The 18,135-nt window shown below is 39.0% G+C and overlaps 1 protein-coding gene across 1 annotated transcript in view; it reads left to right on the top strand.

Annotated features, from left to right (window-relative positions):
• Positions 1–18,135, top strand: part of DPYD (dihydropyrimidine dehydrogenase) — a 366,851-nt gene that overhangs the window by 181,228 nt on the left and 167,488 nt on the right. The window contains exon 13 of the mRNA XM_037404065.1: positions 6,202–6,417. Coding sequence (XP_037259962.1) covers positions 6,202–6,417 — 216 coding nt within the window. The remainder of the gene's footprint in view (positions 1–6,201; positions 6,418–18,135) is intronic.

The following is an 18,135-nucleotide window of genomic DNA, read 5'->3' as shown; positions in this document are numbered from 1 at the left end:
CAATGCATTTAATACTTTGGAAAAAATCTGAATAGTCATGGCTTGAGAATTAGAATTTTAAATCAAACAGGCTTGTGATATTAGAGCATTTCCGTTACCCTTTGCAGGTTTCAAGGCAGCTTATTCAACCTTACAGTCACACCAGGAAGCTAATGGGAAAGCCTTACAGCAATCTTCACAGGAAAGTTTCCAAATGTCAAGTGTCACCTTTCCAGCTGTTAGATGAATGGGTTGCCCAGGGGCATTTATTTGGATGTGCAGCCCTTTTAAAATCTGGTTGCTGTGGTGCAGTGCTGCAGTTTGGCAATTTGCTTCACCAGTGTTTGGCCCTGGTAGAAATGTTAGTGACTGGAGGAGAGTTTCTTTTTAAAGAGGTTGTTTAGAGAAAGATTGTATTACCCTAATGTTTATAGAGGTAGGTATGTGCGAGTGTGCACGCCTTTGTGCACGTGTGTGTGTGCGTTCAGTTCACAGTCCTATATTCTGGAAACTTCCAACATCAAATGAAAAAACATCCTTACACACTACCTTATTTTTTCTCTACTGTAAGGTTCTAAGGCAACCAGCCTTCCTGTGGTCCGAGTGTCTGACTTGAGTACATGTTAAATTTTAATAATCTATTGATACCATCTATCCATTTGAATTTGGTTACAGGAATAGGTAGCCATTTCCAAAATCACCAACTATTCTCAGCACCATGATTCTATAAATATGCAGTCAGCCTTTAGCAAAATAAAACTGTTCCATAGGAGTTCTCAGCCAATCCAAGACCATGTCAAAGACTGAAACTCAAAAACACCATCCCGACTATTTGCAGAATGCACTGTTTGAATGGCACGCTGCTTGTATCCCAACCTACTCCAGGCAAAAGGCTAAGCAAACAGATGGGCCTGATATGTGCCCTGAAACTAAAGTCATTGCAAGCTCTGGCACATGGTCAAGTGAAGCATGAGATCCAGACTCCAGGACTCTCCAGCAGAAATGCCTTATGTTCAAAACTGGGAGTTATTTACAGAAGCTTCTTGGCTGCTCTTATGCTGGAAGCTTTCCATCATTAGTTGCCGAAGTAGCTCTTGCCTCTTAACATATTCCTCCCACTATATGAAGCATAGGTTCATCTCAGAAATTGTTGCCTGCAGTTCTCTCAGGTTAGTTTCTATAAACATGACCAGTCAAAGCCTAGCTAAGGGTAGCTGTAGTAAAACCTGTTAGAAAATACAGTCAGTCTTCCTAGAACTATTCTTTGCATGTCAGTAGAGATTCAAACACAACCAGCCCAATTCATGCAACTATGTGCTATTCACAACATTTCAGAATTGAACCTTTTTTGTTATTCCATGAATGATGTACAAATTTCTGTAACGTAATCTGGGTGATCTGTTTAGTCTGGGGATTGTAACGGCCCTCGCTTTTTGTCCCAACAGTGACTTCATGATCTTGTGCAGAAGCAATATAGGCTGCTGTTCTCTTGTATGCCTCAGTTACCATTCATTTCTTTTTGATCAGTGAATGGGATTTAGCAATGTAATAGTTACATTCAGGGTAATTCACAGTTATTGCAGAACTAACTTCTAATTTTCTATACCTGCCTTGAGAGCAAAGAGAGTTCTTGCATCATGATTCTTTCAGTATTTTCTTCCTGGACCACTGCACCAGCCTTAACACTTTGCGTCTGCTCTATTTATATACTTACCTGTGGACCATTTTCCCATACATGGCGATCAAGCTGCCATCTTCTTTTTCTCACTAAAATGCCTCTTACAAAGTTACTTCTCCTCTCTGATTCACAATAAGTTTTCTTTTATTTAAATCTCTTTGTTCTTTACTGTAAACTCCCCAGTGTTCTTTTCTTTTATATTTTGACTAGACTGAAATGTGCATGATACACTTTAAAAATAGAGGGCTCGATCCCAACTGGTATAAATTGCACTTCACTAAGACATGATTCAGTATGAATTTTGAACACATCACTGTGTTATGTTGAACCAGTATTGTGTATTTCCTGTTTTTACTTTATCTGTGCTGTCAAAAAATATATGGGCTTTGTATCTGAAGAGTATAGCTGTTGATTCTTTTATGAAGGTTGACCATTCTCATACATTCCTAGAGCATGCATGAATGTACATTATTTCATAATCAATAGTAGAGATAGGTGGTTCCCAGGAAGCTTGTCTTTGAAGCTGTTAGTGATGTTTCCTGCTTTTCAGCATAATCAAAGGAAAAATTGAATATCCTTTTGTTTAGCTAGAACAACATATGAAACACTAGCATGGAGATGAGTAACAAAGCACCATTTGCAAAAAGGTGGTGCAGGAAACCTGGTATTTTAGTTGCTTACCATGGAGTAAGCAATATGTCTGTTCCAGAAACGGAAAGCCAGGAAAGACCTTAGAAAATCCAGCTGGATGGAGCCCTGAGCAACCTGCTGGAGTTGACCCTGCTTTGAGCAAGGGTGTTGGACTAGATGGTCCCCAGGGATCCCTTCCAACCACAGCCGTTCTGAGATTGTATGAAAAAACATAAACATGTTTAACAAAGTTTAAACGTATTTAACAAAGTTAAGTAATGGCAATCATGGAGAGGATAGAAGCAGCACGTGCAAGAGAGAAAAGATGTGTTTAAGATCAGACTTAAAAACTGAGAAAGCAGGAGTGAGATGAGAGTATTCAGAAGGACTTTTGCAGGCAGGATTTGTAGAGAAGGCTCTCTGTGAAAAATAACAGTAATACAACTACTCACTTTCACAGTCTATCTTTGTTAAAGGCCCAAAAATGCAGTTAGACCATATCACTGTGCTTAAGAATTTTATCCATCTAAAGAAAATCAGCGTCACAAATTGTATCAGGTCCAAAGCTGAGTTCCTGCCTGTCGGCCCTGCACTGTGGACTGTGTGGCTTTTGCCTCTGGCCGTACCCTGGTTAGAGCAAGGCAGGGCCGCTGCATGCAGCGTGCTGGGGATTTTTCACTGCTCCAGTATCCACAAAATCACCGTGAATAGAACAATAAGTACCTGCAATATTGTTAGCTCAGCTGGTTGGCATTGAATGAGAGGAAGAATGGGCCACACTTTTTGTTTTCTATTTTTAAAAATCAAGAGAAGGTTATTATAAATAAACCCTTGCCTGCAGGCTTTCTTTTCCTATTTGTTTGTGCAATGTCAGGGAAATCCTTCATTATGAAGATGATTTTACTTTCAGAAAGCTATAAAACATTTTAGTTTGTCAAAAGTTTCACTTTGTAGAAAATGCATCAGGGCTTAGTAAATTTATTTCTTTTATAAGCATTGTGCTGAAAGGAAAAAACAGCAAAAAATAAATAGCGCAAAAAGGGAGGTGATAGGAAGGAGGGAGATAAATCTGTGACGATGTATAGCATTGGCTACTGAACCTTCAGCTACATCCTGCCCCTGTGTGTTTTTATAGACTTGTTTTATTCCATTGAAACCTTTTTTAATCCTCCCCCTGCCATCTCCACCTGGGCCACCTCATCATTAACAAACCATTAGGCACATCTTGCCATGCCTGAGTGCATCTTGATGGAAATGTTTGTGGGTTTGCTCCTTGTGAAGAAAGTTTGGCAGGAAGAAGATGGTTTGGGAAGTGGCTTATGACCAGTTTGCACGATGGCATGCAGGAAGCAAGGCTTGTTTTTGCCTGGGTGTATTCAACCACCTGGTTCAAAAGTCTTTCACTGCTTTGGTGGATTTTAATTTTTTTGGTCTTGTATAGGATTTAATTTCTGTTTTATCACAGAAAGCTTATTTGGGGTCTCTAGTAAAGAATCACTTTCAAGCAATGCTCATTTTAGGTGAGAATTATTTTTAGATATTAAATTATCCTGCTTCGAAAAAGAAACAGAACAATGTGATTTAAGCACTATGATTATATTAAGCACTTAATCTGTCTGTCTATAGCAATCCATATTTACAGTTACACAAGCAATGAATACTTTGTGAGCAATACACAGGCTGACATGTATTCACAGAGAATATTTGAACAATTCTGCATAGCAAATGAACTAAAAAATAACTGCTTTCAAAATGGAAAATCAGATTTATTTGTCACATGTGCATATAAAGTGGAATGGGCCAAAAACCTTTCCATGTCTTTCTTTGCTGTTGTTCTTACAGAATCAAAATCAAGGTGTTCAACACAAGAGTTCAGTCGATCAGTGTTGAATTCAGCTGATTTCCCCACTTCCAAATATGTAGGAGACAAAAAGTGCTAATTAAAAGTGCTAATTTAAAAATGCTTTAATTTCAGTTGTGTGATCGAGGAAGTTCTGTTTTGGCATTGCAAACAACATTGTGCAGTTGAAATTTTAGTTAAGAAAGACTAAAAAAAAAAGGTTAAAAGATGAAATCAAACCCAAAATAATCAAAAGACAATACTTCTTTTTTTTCTTCTTCTTTTTTTTTGTTCTTTTTCTTTTCCTTTGATTTGTCAGTTAACAGAAGCTTTTGAAATTTAGAGTGCCGGGCTGTCTGGTTTTCTAGGGTGTTCTAGAAAACCATTCTCTTGGTGTAGGGAAACAGCCCTGTGGCATATGACCTGGCGGCAGCAGTGAACACTCTGGAGGGAGCAAGTGGCAGGATGTCTGGCTTTTTCAAAAGTGTGGCTGCATTGCCTGTAGCTGGGAGAGGTTGTGATGCTGAAGGGAGTTTGGTCCCAAGTGTTAGGGATCTTTAAAAATTAACTTTTCTCAAAAAGTCCGCCATTAGGGACGTATTCAGGTTCACATCGTTCAGGCTAGGACAATTCTACTGCTTTCAGTGCTTTTAAGCCATCAGAAAATTTGGACCCCAGATGTATCCTGTCTGTCCAAGGAATCAAAGATCTGGGATCAGAATCTGAGATGTGAATCCAGGCAGGCCCAAGACAAAGCAGACATGAACTGGTAGGTTTTGAACCAGCTTAGGAAACAAAAGGCACTAAAACAAACAGGAAAACACTCATCCCATTCATGCATATTAGTTTTCACAGGCAAAAATAGGGTAAATAAGTTCCTTAAAAAAAAAAAAAAAAAAAAAAAAAGCCCAACCTGAACCAACCTGAAAGGCAGCAATTTGTAAGTGGCTGTGGTTTTTACTCTGTTACAGAAAATCTTCCCCACACCTCCAGTAGTGGTTCTTTTTTTTCCTGCTGAAGAAAACTTTTTAAGGATAGAAGAAACTGCTGTGATCTTTTGCTGGTACTTACTGGGAACACAAGGAACAAAAACTGTGTAGGGCTTCTCTATATTAGAAATTACCGCTTCATCTCTTTGTGATTTTATTGAGTCAACCATCTGAGCAAGTAAAGATTTTAATTCTACCAACCACAGCCTGATTAGGGTGCTGTTCAGTATCCATACATGGGGAAAGATTTTCTCTCTACAACTTTTACAATATTAGATGCAACATTTACATTGAAAGCTTTTCACCGACTCTCAAGAGAAAAGACTGTCTTTAAAATGAAAACAAAAGTGACTGTGGTGTCACAGCCGTAATGAATGTGTTGTTCTTTGATTCCAAATCAGTCTAATTTTTGTCCCCCTTAAAGTATTTATATTAATACAATTAAATATCAAACCAATAATTTTGCATATATTGTGAAATATCCCATTGCATAGGCTAGATAAAATCTTTAAAATGGGGGGAAAAAGGTGCAGGAGTTCAAAATACATTGAGCTAGGGCTGGGTGATCCTGCACATGGATCCCTTCCTTCATTTTTAATATTAATATATTAATGACTTTTTATTTTAAATAAATATTTTATTTATTTAAGATTAATATATTAATCACTTTTTATTGATTAGTACCTAGGGGAAAAAAACAGCCTAGAAAGGGTCTGTCTGTGCATAACCTGTGGGTTTTTGTTTTTCAATCTCACTACTGCTGGCTGCTGCAGGGAACAGAACGGTTATTCAGAGTGCCTGAACAAACCTTTGGACTGAACCAGGCTAGCAGTACAGGTTGTAAAATAATAATAATTATTACTCAGTTACTTCCAGCATGGCATAATATTTCAATATGAATGCTATTTGGACAGAAGATGTTACATATGCAAGTGTTTGCATGTTCTGCTGATTTGCAAGGCTGAACACATAGTACAATATTTACACTTTGCATTGTTATATATCAATTATTCCCTTACCAGGGTTAATAATAAATTATACAAAAAAGAATAAAAAAAATCATGATTTTTGTTTGGTTTTTACAGTCCTTACATGGTGTTGCAGTTTCTACTGTTCCAGAACTACCACTCTTCTATACTCCTATTGATTTAGTAGACATCAGTGTAGAAATGGCTGGACTGAAGTTTCCAAATCCTTTTGGCCTTGCCAGTGCAACCCCTACTACTAGTTCTTCAATGATTCGAAGAGCTTTTGAAGCTGGATGGGGCTTTGCTGTCACTAAAACGTTCTCCCTGGACAAGGTAAGGAAATATTTTAAGCTATATTTAGCATGTAACCATTTATTTGAATGTTTGAAAAATCTGAATCTTTTGGGAATGGCATTATTAAATCTACTTAGCATAAAGGTAGCGGGGAAGGATATAGTACATTGTGTAGGTCAACTAATCTGGGAGTTTCCAACAGTGCAGTGTAAAGGTGACACAGTTTCTGGGTTTGTTTACTGTTACATTCTTCCCTATTATTGCCCAACCTTTTAATATTAGCCAGCTAATAAAGGTAATAGTCCTTTTTTAAAATACTGCAATGGAAATGTTTTCTGTGAGGGATAAGAATGCAAAGGGGATGAGTAACAGCTTTATCACACAACTCATGAAAGGCAGCTTCTGTGCCAAGGACTGCCAAGATAAGCCATTGAAATTGAGTTGCAGTTGCAATGTGATAATGTGGGTGTAAGCTTGAGGCTGGGTGCGTAGTGGAAGAGAAAGATGGAAGCAACATAAAACAAGCCTATGGAGGGAAGAGTGGTTCTGCAGAACGTTTGTAGTACAGTGACATAAATCTTCAATAACATGTAGTGGAAGAGGAACGAGTTGGAGTTAAGTCTTGAAGGCTGTAGCTCAGTGTGGCACCTAAAATAAAGCATTTTGTGTAGATTTAAAGTGTCTAATTGCTTGTTTGACCTGAGAATTGCGTTCAGGGTGGGTTCCCTGTTACTACTCCCAAAATGGCAAAATGAGACTGAGCAAGAGGTTTAGACAGTGAAAGAAAACAGTTTGATAAATGTATTGCGAAGAAAAGAAGCAGGATTTTGGCTGGGATGTAGATACAGTTTGACTTGCAAAGAGAGGAAGAGGATCAAAGGTAAATCCTCTGCCTAGGCCTGAGTAACAGTGTGAATAATGGTAATGTGTTGTCGACCAGTGACACAGAGTAGCGTGGGCTTGAAGAGAGCTTTTGAGATGAATTTGGAAACAGGGGGGTTTTATTCTTGGTTCAGAGATGGGATGTAGAAGTGTACTGGTGAATGGAGACCTTAGCAGAAGATTAAAGGTGGATTTGCTACTCTGCCCCCTCTACATGGGTGAGCGCTGTAAATGAGTTAACCATAGAGGGTGGCCCTCTAGTATGAGGAAGGTCTAAGGGCAAAGTGCTGTATTACTATGGCATACTGCAAAATATGTCAGGCTGGTTTTTGCCGTCTTCTACATCTGAAGTAGCCCTAAGGAAACAAGCGTTCCTCTGCATTGCAATGGAGATTCTAATCCACTTCACAGGGTGTCTGATTAAAACACTTTTTAGGACATAAATGTCATTCAAGTATGTTTACAACTGACTTATGTGTATAACATACCATCAGCTGTAATTATTCAGTGCCTAGGCTAAGGCAACTTATAGCAAGAACTGAGATTTATTTATTTATCAGTTTTATTGCTGGTATGCTTGCAGTCCTGCCAGACTGCACGTTGATTACTGTGCATCTAAGAGCTAAACAGACGCTGGCTGAGTTCCAGCTTGGGTGGGAGTTCAGGAGGAAAGACATACATGTTGTAGGAAGCGATGTTGGTACTCCACTAAGCAGCAGACTCTGAGTCATTTCCCAAATGGCGACTGCAAAGTGTTCCACTGATGCTGTGCTCTGGAGGTGTGACTCGGATGGAGGTCTTTCAAGTGAGAGGATTGCTAAAAGCAAGTATCTTAAGTGGTTATAAAATCCATTTTTTTTTATTATTTGTTGCAGTAAGATGGAAAATATTGCAGGTGGCATTTATTTTCAAGAGTTCAGCAAAGTCCTTTGGATGAATTCTAGGCCAGTGATCATTATTGCTAAGCTTTTTCTAAGGTTCAGTAGGAGGCAGTAGTCTTTCTTTGGTGCCTAAACTCTTGAATTGTGTGTCAATGTGTGCAATAGAACTGTGTCCTACCCAAGTACTAGCTAGTTTCTACTGTTGTATTCTTCCCAGTAGTGCACTTCCCACAGGTGTTAAGCCTTAGTATTTGTGATGTGATTTGAGATGTTTGGCTGTGAGGTGCAGCAAAAATAAAATTGCTTTTATATATAATAGTAGCATGGTAATTAATGCTACAAAACTAAATATTTCAAATGTGAAGAAAACCTTGATGAGGTACAGCAGTTCTTCTGTGAACAATGAGTACTACACAAAGGCTTCTCTTGTTGACTTCATGCTGTAACAAGGAGTTGGTAGAGAGTTTGGAATAATACAGGTTGGCATAATGTGCTAACTTACGGGTGTTTTTAGACTTAGCTTCTGACTATGTAGACATAAATTTTGTGCAGTGTTCTGCAGGGAGCAGAATGGTCTCTTGGGCTGTGGTACCTGTGGAAGTAGAGATTTCAGACTGAGCTGTCCTGCCTAGCTAGTCACAGCGAACTGCATAGCAGGACCAGGAGCAAAGATTTCCTGTTTGAAGCCTGCAGAGTCAGTGGGAGGAGGCAGAGCTGCTCCCCAGACAGTACAGCTCCCAAGAGCGGAACAGCTTCTGGGAAGAAGGGAGCTTGCTAGACACAGTTTTTTGCAGCTGAAGCTCCTCCACTTCAGCCTTGTTATCGATGCAAGCAGGACTCTGTGTTCATCCCTTTCCTCTCCTCATTTCATCTTTCCTGGTTAGGTTTAACTTGTGGGCTTCCTTCTTATTTGCAGTAACTAAAGGCCAAGCAGAAACTGCCTGTGTGGCAGTGGGGAGATTAGCAGCAGGAGAAATGTTCCCTTTTCCAGAGCTGATCACTAAATTGACCACTGCATTCAGTAACCAACAGGGAAACCGGTGGCTTCCCGATTGACCATGGGCATCCTTTGGGACTTCAGCAAGAGTGACTGATGCAGGCTAAATTTGAGTGACATATAGCAGGTGAAAAGCATATACAGCCTAGCCACAGATGTGCATGCGTTAACTACTGTGTGATAGAATAGGAGCAGAGAGAAGAGCAGGATAAGTCTTGGAAGAGGAGATCCAAGGACTCCGGCTGTAGAGCTGTGATTCTCGTAAGACAGAGGATTCATTTCATGTGAACTTCTCCTTTTCCCTCTTTCACTACCTAGCACAGAAAACTCTTCTAAAATGTTAGGCTAGGGATCTCTGCAGCCCATGAGAGGCCATACTTTCTTGTATAGGGAAAAAATGTTGGATAGCAATGTTGCAGATCTAGCCCCTGAACCCTAATTTACTCCCGCAGTCTTTCCAACCCTCATCTGTCTTGGCCTCACCTTGAAAGCATCACATGTTGCCACAGAGGGAGTTAGCGTAGTACTGTTTCGTTCTGTGCTCACTCCTTTTGAAACACCCACATACTTTGCTGCATAGTTGCCTTTGTGACAACCTCTGTAGCATTTTCTGTTTGTAGGGTAAGGATTTCAGCTCTGTTTGATTCAGCAAAAGTTTGTTCTTGCATACTGCTGTACTACTGTTGAACCATAGAGAAAGCTAACCTGAGAAATAGCTGAAATTCCTTCAGAGTATTTATACCTTTAAGTATATACTGCACTCGAAATATTTTAGAAAGTACTGGATGTTATAGCGTAATGCAAATATTAATTTTAGGGTACTGTACCTGTATGTGTAGGTATCTGTGAGGGGGATCGTGACTTGTAGAATTTTATTTACTAAATTCAATCTCTTTGCACAGCAGCTATAATATCACATAGTTTTGATTTCTTCCAGAAGTGCGAATAGCTGCCTTTAAAACAGACTATCACTAGGAAAGACAAATGGTAGCAGAACAAAAACGTCCCTTCACACACCTTTTCCTACATTCCTGTCTTCCCTTTTTGACTGCAGGATCAATAGCTCGTTGCTCTTTTGGTTCAAATAGTATTTCTGTCTTACTCAGATAACTCTGTGCTGCGACACATTATTTGTAAATTCTGTTGGCAAGCTATTGAAGGGAAATGGGGGAGCCACATATCGCAGCGAAAGGGGGGAGCTGCATATCATAGAATTCACAATAAATGAATACCAATTATTACCGCTTTTAGAGCTTAGATGAACAGCAAACTACCTGCAGAATGGGAGATACTGCATTAATTAAATAACTACGGGTGGGAGCTTTTTAGTAGAAGTGTTATGCTGAGCTGCTTTATTTACTTAGAATTTATTAGTGAGTATTGTTTAGTACACAAAATTTGCATTAAAACCTGTAATCAGAAAGTTTATATAAACATACTATCAAAATAAGTCAGATGAAGTGTGCGCACCTCTATAACATATACACTACCACAGTGAGAAGTTTATAGCAGAAATTGGGGTTTTATCAACTGACTTCAGGCTTTGTTGTTCTCTCACTGCATTGTATGGGCTGCTCAGAAAAGGGGGAAAAAAACAACTGGGATAGCAGAAATGTTTGCTTTGATTTTCAGATGCTTCCTTCACTTCTGAAATTTAATTCTGATTAATCAGATACATCTGTCTTTATTCTGTTGTGACATGCATTGATTTGTGATGCTGTCGCTTTCAATAATGTGGAAACAGTTGCCTTTATTATGAGAACTGGCAGAAATCAACATGCAGACTAACTTAATTTTTAATCTTTAATATTTTTTCATTATATATGGAGCAAGTTGCATGGATGATTTTAGAAACAAAGCTACAATTAAAACTGAATTAAATTTGAACTAAACCATGGTGGAGAAAACTTTCTAGTCATAATATATGTTTATACAGTTCACTGATGTAGATTTTACAATATATTTTCAGAACCATTTCTAAATTAAAACCATTGCTGGTAGAGAATTAATTGATTTACCCAGGATGTATTGCATTTCTATGTGCTGTTATTACAATATACATATTTAGGCTCCAACTAGTTTTCTCTCTGTACATTTGCACTGTGTGCACCTTGTATCATAATTGAAGGTGGTAAAAAAATCATGGTACAATGACACATTGTTTTCCATAACATTAGTATTTCACAGAAGTAAATCTGTATTACAAAATGTATATTTTTGTATGATATTACAGCATAGTAATTTAGATTAAACTAGTTATAATTTATGGTGCCAAGCCAAAAAGCTATTTAAGATGCATTAAAATGCAGAACCATGACATTTGAAATTCTGATGTTCTTAATATGACAAAGGTTATTCTATGGAGTTTTGCTATAATATGAAATATTAATATTTCACAATACAGTTTTGATGAAGTACAATTTGCCTAGCTTGCATATGATAAAGAAATTAAATGCTTACCAAGGGAGTTCAGTGAGAATTAGAGCCCTGCCTGAACATCTGCTTGAAATGTTATTATCCTGTCCTACTGACAGCATCGCTCCCTCATTGTTTTTCAAGATTGACAGCTGAATATTGTACTGATTTCTGCAGCAAATATGTTTAGGTGAACTTTGTTTGTTTTTTAGGAATTTAGAACATGCTTTTGATTTCCATCCTATATTTTTTTTTTATACTCTTGACATTTGTAGATGCCAGATTGAGGTCTAGTATGCTGTAGCAAAGATAGACCATTGACTTGCAACGAAATGCCAGTTGATATCTCAGTAAACAGAAATATTACTATTCTTTATTGTGTGGTCTGTATGAAAGCTGTATGGGCTTTCTTTGGGGAGACAAATGATCAGATTGTTAATGTCAAATCTAAAAAGGACTGTTTGCCTTTCTGCTAAATAACATCAGACAACTTTTATTAACTACATTTTTGAACAGAAAAATGGGCATTTTACAGGAGTCTTTAGCATACAAAACTCTGTGAGTTAAATTTTTTTTTGGTTTTACAATTGTTAAAATTATTATTATTGGTCAATATTCTTAGGAGTTCTTTACATACCTTATTTTGTTCCATATTTCAGAAAGAATTTTAATAAGAAATACCAGCTTTATTGTTCCTCAATTTTTACATTTTTAGATCACTGCATAAAATCAGCAAAGTTTAAAAGGAGAGGTAAAAGGCTATTCCAGGAAAATGCAATAGAATGTAATTATTATTATTATTATTATTTTAAATTCTGTAGCAATGACATTGTATATTACTTGAATATTTTAATGCAGAAAATGTGTTATTTGGCTACAAAAAAGGTACAAATCATTCTATGAATCTGAGTAAGTGGCAGGAAAACAGATTTGCCTCCTTTTTCCTTAAGAAAAAGAATTTCATTGACATGTTCAACTTAAGAGCCAGATCTCATCTCTGCGTAGTTTTACCCTATCCCTGACCCAGTACAAAGAAGCCTGGAGGCTCTCTTTAAATGCTAATAACTTTAATAGCTTCGAAATTGCTGTCTAAGGAATTGGAGAGAACTTTGTTTGACCATTCCTTCTCCTCAGTCTGTATATCTGTGGTTGTAGGGGCTTGGTGCATCCTCACCCTGGAGGAATCCCAGTCTGGGGAGAAGTAGCACAGCTTGAACACAGTGAAAGCAGAGAGGCCAAGGAGTCCAGACTGAGAGTTTTAACTAAGTCATTACTGATAAGCCACATCCCTTCCTACCGCAGCTGAAGTCTGCACCAAGTAGATGTATGCCTTAAGTAGTTACAGGCTGCTTCTTGATACCAATGAATTTGCAAGTGGGGTAGTGTCCTGGTTTAACCCCAGATGGCAACTAGGTGTCCCTCAGCCTGCAACCACTCACTCCCTGCCCTCCCCCTGCAGTGGGAAGGGAAGGAGAATTGGAGGGGGGGCAGGGGGGAAGTAAAACTTAAGGGTTGCAGCAAGAACAATTTAATAATTAAAAGAAAATAAAACTATAATAATAATTATAGAAACAACAAGTATCATATGTAAAAGGAGAGGAAAGGGAAGAGGAAATCCTAAGAAAAAGAAAAAAACCAAGTGATGCACAACACAACTGCTCACCGCCTGCTGACCGGTGCCCAGCCAGACCCCAGCGGCCGTCGGGCAGGCCCTGGCCAGCTCCCCCAGCTGTATATACCCAGCGTGATGTTCTGTGGTATGGAATGTCCCTTTGGCTAGTTCGGGTCAGCTGTCCTGGCTGTGTCCCCTCCCAGCTTCCCGTGCCCCTCCAGCCCTCTCGCTGGCAGGGCCTGAGAAACTGAGAAGTCCTTGACTTGGTGTAAACATCACCCAGCAGCAACTGAGGCCATCAGTGTGTTATCAGCGTTGTTCTCATACCAAATACAAACACAGCTCTGCACCAGCTACTGAGAAGAAACGTAAATCTATCCCAGCTGAAACCAGGCCATGTAGTTTGTATCATTTTAATAATCTATTTTTTGCCATTAGTAAGTCGAGTTATTTTGATTAATTAATACTTTGAATGCTAAAGATAATAAACTGCACTTTTAAAGCAAGAGTTAAACAACCGACTGTAAAAAGTCTCTCTCTCTCTCTTTGTGATTGTATTTATTACTTTAGCAATGAAAATCTTTTTACAAGTTCATGATAAGGATTAAAACTCTGGGCACATGTTTAGTCCCACCCTTCCTGTAGCAAAAGATATCACAGAAATGCTGCATTTCTTCTGCAACAAGAGCCACAGCAGAGTCTCTCATGGAGAGGTCTGTTACCTCACAGCATGGAGCACAATGTGACAACTCATCAGTGGAAGGCCAAGAGGGATCTGTCATGCAGTGGGTGTGAGCATTGAGTCAGTAAACCTCATCCATGCTAAAGGACAGCCGACATGGCTTCACTGAGGGCAAATTATGCCTGCCAGATTTCATGACCTTCTACGATGGGCTTAGAGCTTTGACAGATGAGGGAAGAGCAACTGATGTCATGTACCTGAACTTCTGCAAAGCTTTCAATGCTGTCCTGCACATCCTTCTCTCTAAACTGGAGAGACATGGATTTGGTGAGTAGACCAGTTGGTGGATAAGGAGTTGGCTGGGTGGTTGCACTCAAAGAGTTGCAGTCAACAGCTCAATGTCCAAGTAGAGATTGGTGACAAGTGGCATTCCTCAGGGATCCATACTGGGCCTGGGGCTATTCATCTTTGTTGATGACATGGACGGTAGGATCCTGCACACCCTGTGCAAATTTGCCAGTGACACCAAGCTGAGTGGTGCGGTCGACACGCTGGAGGGCAGGGATGCCACCCAGAGGGACCCTGGCAGCCTCGAGAGGTGGGTCTGTGCGAACCTCCTGATGTTCAACAAGGCCAAGCGCAGGGTCCTGCACCTGGGTCGGGGCAACCCCCGGTGTCCGTACAGGCTGGGCAGGGAATGGGCTGAGAGCAGCCCTGAGGAGAAGGGCTTGGAGGTGCCAGTGGACAAAAAGCTCAACGTGGCCCAACAGCGTGCGCTTGCAGCCCAGAAAGCCAACCGTGTCCTGGGCTGCACGGAAAGCAGCGCGGCCGGCAGGTCGGAGGAGGCGACTGTCCCCCTGCCCGGCCCTTGTGAACCCCCCGCAGCGCTGTGTCCAGCCCTGGGACCCAGCACGAGAAGGACACGTGTGTAAGGATACAAAGTGTATATTTGACCGTTACCCTTGAGCTTGAATATTTTAGGCAGTTTGTACATAAAAGACTTGTAAACCAGATTTTAAGTAGGTTTTAGTCTGAAAACTGTTGCATATTTTACTGAAACTCATTGTGCACTTTGAGTGGCATAACAGAGCAGTTCTGGTGAAATCCGGAAGAGCATAAAGATTGCAGTACTGTGCATTTTGCTACATAAGCCTTTCTATAAATGATAGCTGCCAAAAGTAGAAGTGTTCATTCCTGCTTAGCGTATTATGTGGTGTTCTGGAAGTGACCAATACTTAGGAGAAGATGTGATTTCTATTCATAGTGCAACTATTAGCCAATCAGTAAAACAAAATGGATGTAAATTTTACGGTTGGCTAAAATCCTGAACAGTATTTCTTTTTATGTTAAAGAAGCTGCTTTGCTCTTTACTACTTTTGCTTTATTTACCTCATTCTTCTGAAAGTATCTGCAAATATTTAACAAAAGAGAGACAAAGAGAGTACACATGCATGATTTTCTAAAGCTGCTGAGATCCACAGCTCCTGATGGGCTGTATTTGAAGTACTCAACTTTTTTTAATATCACATCCTGAATAAACAGGCTTCTAAAAAGCAAATATGTAACACACTAGTGTAAAATCTCATTCAGATATCATTTTCTGTAGTTGTTTTGTATGCCCTTGGAAGGTTATTGGTAATCTTGGCAATACGTCAAATAATTTTGTGTCAAAAAGGAATTCAGCTAAAAAGGCAGTTTAAATGTAAACTAGACGTTGCCAAGTGTAAATCTGAAATTTAGAATTTTCACACTGAAGTTTCACTCTCAACTCAGATTTGTTGCAAACTCTTTTAGTATTTTGCTTCAAAACAACCAACTGCATATGAATTTCTTAAGTGGCATTAACGTATTTAATAATGTATTAGAGAAAACTGTAGTTATATTTTAAAAATACCTATCCAAGATAATCACAGCATAAGGCTATATGTAACATTTTGGACTTTCCTTAGCATAAATTACACAAAGTTTCCTATTTTTAGGAATTGTCATGGTGCACTTTAATAGATAACCACAGACATTCAGGAAAAAAATGAAATACTTATTTTGCTATTATAGAATTCAGAAGTTTTCCTCCTGTCAAGTTATTGACTTTACCCCTCCCCATTTGGTTAAGTGTGTGTGTCAGTATTTCATTATTTTCCTCATTTCCACGTTTTAGTTATAAGAAAATTCCAAATGTAATCCAGACTTCTGTAGGTTTACTGAGATACTGAAGTGGAATAAAGGGGACGTGGTCTCTATGCTTCAGTTGTTCTGATTTACAGTTCAACATCTTTGCTGAGGCCCACATTCATTGCTGTGATCAAATGTTGGCTTCTGCAAGAGCGTAGGTGGCACTTGGGGACCTCACTAACTAAACAGGCTGCAAATGTATTGGAGAAGACATGCTTCCAGCACCATGCCTTCTCCCCTGGGCATCAGCTAGTTGTTTCTTGCTTCAGCTGTGCATATTGAATGGCAGCCCTGCTGCTGAATGACCATTTTTCCCCATCTCCACCAAGAAAACCGTGAGAAGGCTGAAGCATCTCTTGCAACTGTTGCCCAAAGATTCCTGGTTGGACCACGCAACCTTGCAACGTGTTTGCAGAAGTGTGGTCCCAAATTGCCTCTATGTGGACACTCTTAAATCAATGTCAAGCTTGTGTGTGGTAGCGTATAACTTGTTAAAAAGTTTGCAGACATTAGCTGAAGTTATATAAGTAGCTCTAAACCAGTGTGTTTCCACACAGTGGTTTACAGGGTATTTACTGTAATCATTTTTCAAGGGATTTGGGGGTATACCACTGTCAAGTAAAGGCAACATGCTTCTAAATGCTTGAGTTATCTTAGGTCTTGAGTTCCCACTTGGTAAATAAACAGGTTTGGCTGTGTTTAACATCTGATTTGCCCACACAAGAAGTTAAGAAAGAAAAGAGCTGATTTTTTAATCTCTTAGTGATATAATTGCATTTACTCCTCATTGACGTTGTTGCAAAAGCAGAATGAAGTCCTATATGTTTAAAAAACCTGATAGATTCTTATGCTAAAATACCTATTACTAATGCAAATATGTGAGTGTATTCTAAATAACATTTCTTATTGTTATTTGAGATTTTTAATTATCTAAATATTTTACTTTAATAGAGATTGTGCCTTTATGAGACTCCATCCTTCACTCAAACTGTAGGATTTTTATGAATAAATCTTACAGAGTTAATTTCAGCAGGAGGCAAGTGTGTCCATCCTATGAACTTTAGAATTGCTACTTTAAGAATTATCCAAAATAGTCTTGTCACAGTTAATTTCAAAATCCAATTTTTGGTCCATAGAAATAGGAAATAGGAAGACACATTTTTAATGTTCCCTTAATATGCATATTATGATAATCTTTAATTGTGCATTCTCGTATCAGGCAGTGCAAGGGCATACAACTTTATATTTGTGGGGAGGATTTCATACTACTTCAAAGAATTATTTCTACTGAATTACACTGATGTTGTTATTATCACGTATTGACTTTTTATACTTGGAACTAATCTACTTTGAATTTCCTGGTGCGTTTTGGATTGTGAAGCAGTTACAGTGCTAGCTGTAGGTTTCAAAAGCAGCTTTCAGCACCTTTTCTCTGTTCTTGCCCGTATACTTAAAGCTAAAATATGTAAGTAAGTTTACAACTTGTTTTTTTCCTTAACTTCTGCTTGCCTGATAATTCAGTGGAATATGAGAGTTAAAAAAATACATCCTAAAACATATTACAAATGAAAAAGACATAAGTTAATGTTATAGCTGGATGGTTTTTCATTAGCAGCTGACCTATTGCTAGAAAAAAGAAAGTCTTGGCTAGAAGACAGTTCAATAAATGAACAGGCTATATATTGATTTTTCTCCCTCTTCCCTTGTTATGTAATATGATTTCCCTTCCCTTGCAAGGGTTGCTGTCGTACAGGATGGGGCTGGGATCATGGTCGTGGAAGCGTATGGGAATGTGTAGACTAAGGAAGGCTGTCACAGCAGTCAATAAGATCTGAGAGGTGTTGACTAATTGCCTGCTAATTACACAGTAAATTGTCTAATTAAGCTGATGGTTAATTAGGGTACGCTCGCACAGCAGTCTTGTGGAATTTTTGTCTGATGTCTGGGAAGCAGCTTGTGTAATTGGCAAACTGGTAAGGACTGGCAGAGAACATGACTGGGAAACACGCCGCCAGTAGATGACAGAATAAGGATGCGTTTGCACAAAGGTTGTCATGTGAACACTGAGGGGTTTGTTAGCCTTCTCCAGTTACGTGGCAGCTGAAAGCTACTGGAA

This window comes from Falco rusticolus, chromosome 11 (genome assembly GCF_015220075.1).
Source record: "Falco rusticolus isolate bFalRus1 chromosome 11, bFalRus1.pri, whole genome shotgun sequence".
Classification (NCBI taxonomy): Eukaryota; Metazoa; Chordata; class Aves; order Falconiformes; family Falconidae; genus Falco; species Falco rusticolus.
This window is presented reverse-complemented; position numbering and strand designations above follow the sequence as displayed.